Raw genomic sequence first — 4,428 nt, forward strand, 5'->3', positions numbered from 1 at the left:
CTTCATCCGCTGCCTGAAGGTAAGGGTATGTGAGTCTCTGTTTGGGGCTCATCAGTAGGAACGGTTTCCCTGGGCCAAGCGGTCTGTGTGGCAGATGGCAGAGGTGACCGATTGTCCCCTGATGTTCCCGAGCTCCCCTTGGGGGTGCTGAGCCGGGGTATGGCACGCGGTGGAACTGTCCTGCTGTGCGCCAGGTGGGAGAGCCTGGGAGAGGGAGGCAACCCTGGTGCCTGAAGGGGTTAACCCTCATTCCCCATGGGCTCTTTTCAACACAGGAGCATGTCTGAAGTTCAATGGTGTGTTTGGGGCTGTGAATAATCCCTGTTGCTTCCTTTGATCCTGGCTCTGAGCCCCTTCGACTCCCTCCTGGCCTTGCCTGGGCTGGGCTGTGCTTTCTGTGCCCTTGCTGGCAGGTAGAGCCCCAGCCTGTAGTCACGCAGGGTGTAGGGACACTGCTGTGACACAGGCAGGACGCCCAGGAACCACGGGCAGCTCTCAGAGACCGCCTTGATGTACCGAGTGGAAGATCCTGGATGTGTGAGGAGTCAGCAAGGGCTCTGTGAAGGGGTCGAGGGGTATTGTGGGTGCCTTTGCAAGGAGCTGCTGCCGAAAGCAAGGGTACAAGCAGGGACCCAGCAAGCCTCACAGCCCAGAGGATGCTTGGGCCTTGGAGTGCTCAGTGGTGCCCTGTGTGGTGTCCACAGGGATGGAGGTTTGCAAGGGTTTGGCCTGGTGACAAGTATGTGTCTGGAAGGGGACAAGGCTGGAAGAGGGGAGGTAACGAGGAGCCCTTCACAGCAGGGTGGAGGTCTGGGTAACACCGACATGCTGTGCCCAGGACCGCTGGCGTGGTGACCACAGTGCTCCTGGCACCGATTTGTGTGTGTAACCATTGCCGCTCCGTGCCCTCTGCTTCATTCCTTGGCAGGCGCTGACTCGCGTGGCTGCGGAGGACAAGGAGGATTCCGACTCGGCTGCGGTGCCTGGAGGGAGTCTCCTGGAGCTGGAGCAGTACCATGCCAGGCAGGGGAGGAAGCTGTTGGTCCTGCAGCTCGTGGCCACGCTGTGCGAGAGCGTCTCGGACACTGTGTTCACAGACATTGCTCAGGTTGGTCATGGCACAGCCCTGGGGGATCGGCAGCTGGAGTGTGTGGCAGACCGAGCTCTGGGCCGCTGGGCTCTAAGGAGGCAGTGGCTAAAAAACAGCAGGAGAAGGCTAGAGCGTCCCCAGGAAACACAGTTCACTGATTCAGTTGCAAGTGTCTCAACAAGACACCATCCCGTGCAGTGCCAGCAGGAAGGACAGAGTCAGCTGCAGAGACAGGAGGGAGCAGCCCAGCAGACATCTTCATTTTTGCGTCCGTGGTTGTGTATTAAAAGCCAAGAGAGTAGCCTGTGTGTCAATCAGAACTCTGACTTACCAGCTTCTCATCTTTTATTTTGAGCAAAATTTATTCCCCGGGTTAACAAAGCTTAAAGACAGACCTTTTGGGCGAGTGCTTGCTGCCTGTCCATGGTGTTGGTGCCTGGCTTTTCTGGCACGTCTCGGCAGCCGCCTCCGGGAGCTGCGGTAGCTGGGGCACCAGTTGGACGAGCACGGTACCGCTGCTGCGTCCTGCTCACCCCTTGTCCCCAAATGGGCCATTCGTGGCTTGTCTCTGGCTTCTGCTGCTGAGACGCCCGCACCGAGTGGGGTGTCCGGTCACCAGGGTCAGCGTAACTGTGCTCCTACGGCCGGCGCTGTCCGTGTCTTCATGAACGGGCAGCCGCAAAATTTATTAAATACTGTAATTTCAAAGGCCAGCTGAGACTCCTTGAACCTGGTACCAAAAAGGAGCGTTAAAATCTGGCACTTCTGTCCGCCCTGAGCCCACGCTGCAGCAGCGCTGAAGGGGGCCGGCTGTCCTGCAGCCCTGCAGGCTGTTGGGTGCCCAGGGCGAGACGGGATTCCCCAGCTGATGGGTGTATTTTAACTTCCTCATCCTATGGTTTTTGTTTGGTTTTTTCAACTCAGTGACCTGGTTATGCCACTTAACTGTGACCGCCTGAGCAGAGGCGGTCGCTGCTAGCGCAGGTTTCCTCACTTCTCTCTTTGGGACAAAGGAGTCTTTGTCTGAGCTCTGCGGTGGCAGAGGGGACCCAGCCGGTGTCATTGCGGAGCCCGCAAAAACCCCGGCGCGCCAGCCAGCCCTCCTTTTCCCCCCCCTGCCTCTCCATCCCACCCACCCATGCGGGGCCGGCTCCGCTCCCTGGGTCAAAAGTTGGGATGGGAAATGGGGAAGGATTTTGCCAGATTTCTGGGGCCAGCCGTGAGTCTAGTCTAAAAAAAAAACAAAACCCAAAAAACCCCCCAAAAAACACCACTAAAAAAGAAACCCCAGCAAAAAAGCCACACCTGGGGGTTGTGTTTCGGGGAGCGCTGGGACAGCAGTTGCAGAGCTGGTTTTAGGGGGTCCTGCAGCCCAGGGTTCCCCCGGGCCATTGGTTCTTGCTGTGGGCACTCCGGAGCCTGGCTTTGTGCCTAACCGGGTTGGAGCAAGTGGGATCCCTCTTCCCAAAGCCAGACCCCAGGAGTGGCGGCTGCTGTGGACCCCCTCAGTTGCACAATTTGTTTTATTTACATTTCTCCCCCACACACAACTGAGTTTCATGGGATTGACTTGATTTCCGTGGTACACCAAGGATGCGCCCCTCCTGCGTCAGACAGAAACATGCCCTGGTGTTTTATTTTTCCAGCTTTTTTTCCCTTCCGGATCAAGGTGGCGATTTTTCCCTTCTGTATTATTTTTAACTTTTTTTTTTTCTCAGAGCCATCTTTTGATACATTTTTTATTCAGAATGTTTTTTTTTTTTTTTTTTTTGCATTAAATATAATTTCAACCCATCCAGCTTGTGTGTCACTCTGGTGAGAGCAGATGTCCTGATGCTTTTTACTTTCTTGCTGTGTGATGGCTTTTCTTTTCTGGACTCACCAGCCCAGAAGGTGCCCAAGCCTTTTCCACAGCCCTTCCCGGCCAGCCTCCCTCCTCCCTGCAGTAGGGATGTGCTTAACAACGCTGGCAGCGCTCGGCTGCCTCTCGATGAGGAAATGCGTTGCCTGTGCCCTGGAGGCTGGAAATGTGGAGGTTTGGTGCAACCTCGTTCCCCTCGTACTTTGTTTTCCAGAGTAGGAGCAAAATGGTTCCTCTTCTTTTGCAACACCCCTGTGGCGTAGGAACCGACCCCGCTCCAGCCCCTTCCCAGCGTGGCCGGGTGCGGTGCCAGCGCAGCTTGCAAAGGCACGGAGGACATAAAGCCACTCATTTCAATCTGTTAGAAAAGCAGGAAGCCTGTGGGATCAAAGGTGTCGATGCCAAGTGTTGAGAGGGCCGATGCCAGCCAGGCAGGATACTTGTGGGCTTGCGGGGGGGTGGGAAAAAAAGGCAGTGTGATAAAATCACAAGCTGAGTGACACAGCGTGGTAAATGGCCCGGCCCCAGCGTCGGCTGCCTGCGGGCCAGTGGTGTCTGATCCCGGGGAGCTGTGGGGCAGCTGGGGGCTGGAGCCCTGCGGAGCCATCCTGGGCAAGGGCAGGTGGCTGGGGGCGACCCCGGCCTGGGGCTGGGAAGGGGCTGTGCTTGCCCCCTGAGCTTGCGGGGGATGCAGGCAGGCATCATTTTTGTTATAATGAAGTTTATCTGGGCTAAACTCCCTGCTCGACTCTGGCCGTTGCTGCCGTGCCGTGTGCCGGTGGTGTGCAGCCCCGGAGCCACGTGCCCTTCAGCTCTCGCTGTCTCTGGTTGCATCTATTTGACTTTTTGACTAATGGTTGGACTTGATGATCTTAAAGGTCTTTTCCAACCTAGACGATTCTATGACTTTTCCAAGCCCAAGCCTTTCTCAAGCACCACTTCATGTGAACCCTTGGTGTTGCCCTGTTGTTTCCACGACCCCAACCTTCCCTCTCAGACCCCTCCCAAGTTGGCTTCCCAGCTCCCATCCCACGGCACGGGGGCTTCTGCTGCTGAGAGCAGCCGCCGCGGTTTAACCATTGCCCTGTCCCAGGGCTGTGGTGGATGGGCAGCGTGAGCTCGCCAAGCCCGGGCCGGAGCCTCCAGGCAGCCCCAGCGTGGGGCTGGGGGCTGCGACGCTGGGAAATTAGCTGCGCCGTGCCAATGCTAGGGAGGTGGGCAGGGGGGCAGAAGTCCTGGGTCCTCCTGCATCCCGGGTGCATCCAGCCGTTCTCCGGCGCTGCTGACCCCGCTCACCCGGGCAGGGTGATGGCGAAGGAGCTGGGAAGGCAACCGGGAAGGTGGGTGGGGTGGCAACAAGAGAGAAACACAAAAGGTTCATATGAAATTGTGCTAGAGAAAGGCTTGGGCTTGGAAAATTCAAACGGGTGCAGAGACAGGGAGAGCTAAAGAACACAGGGCTGGGGGGGGCACCGGG

General features: G+C 57.2%; 1 protein-coding gene across 1 annotated transcript in view; it reads left to right on the top strand.

Moving 5' to 3' along the window:
- TANGO6 (transport and golgi organization 6 homolog) overlaps positions 1-4,428 on the top strand; it is a 29,708-nt gene that overhangs the window by 14,871 nt on the left and 10,409 nt on the right. The window contains 2 exon segments of the mRNA XM_035898030.1: positions 1-19; positions 929-1,430. The exon segment at positions 1-19 is cut by the window's left edge and continues 12 nt beyond it. Of these exon segments, the coding sequence (XP_035753923.1) occupies positions 1-19; positions 929-1,430 (521 nt within the window).

The sequence above is a fragment of the Egretta garzetta genome, unplaced genomic scaffold, assembly GCF_000687185.1.
Source record: "Egretta garzetta isolate BGI_Z169 unplaced genomic scaffold, ASM68718v1 scaffold67, whole genome shotgun sequence".
Taxonomy (NCBI): domain Eukaryota; kingdom Metazoa; phylum Chordata; class Aves; order Pelecaniformes; family Ardeidae; genus Egretta; species Egretta garzetta.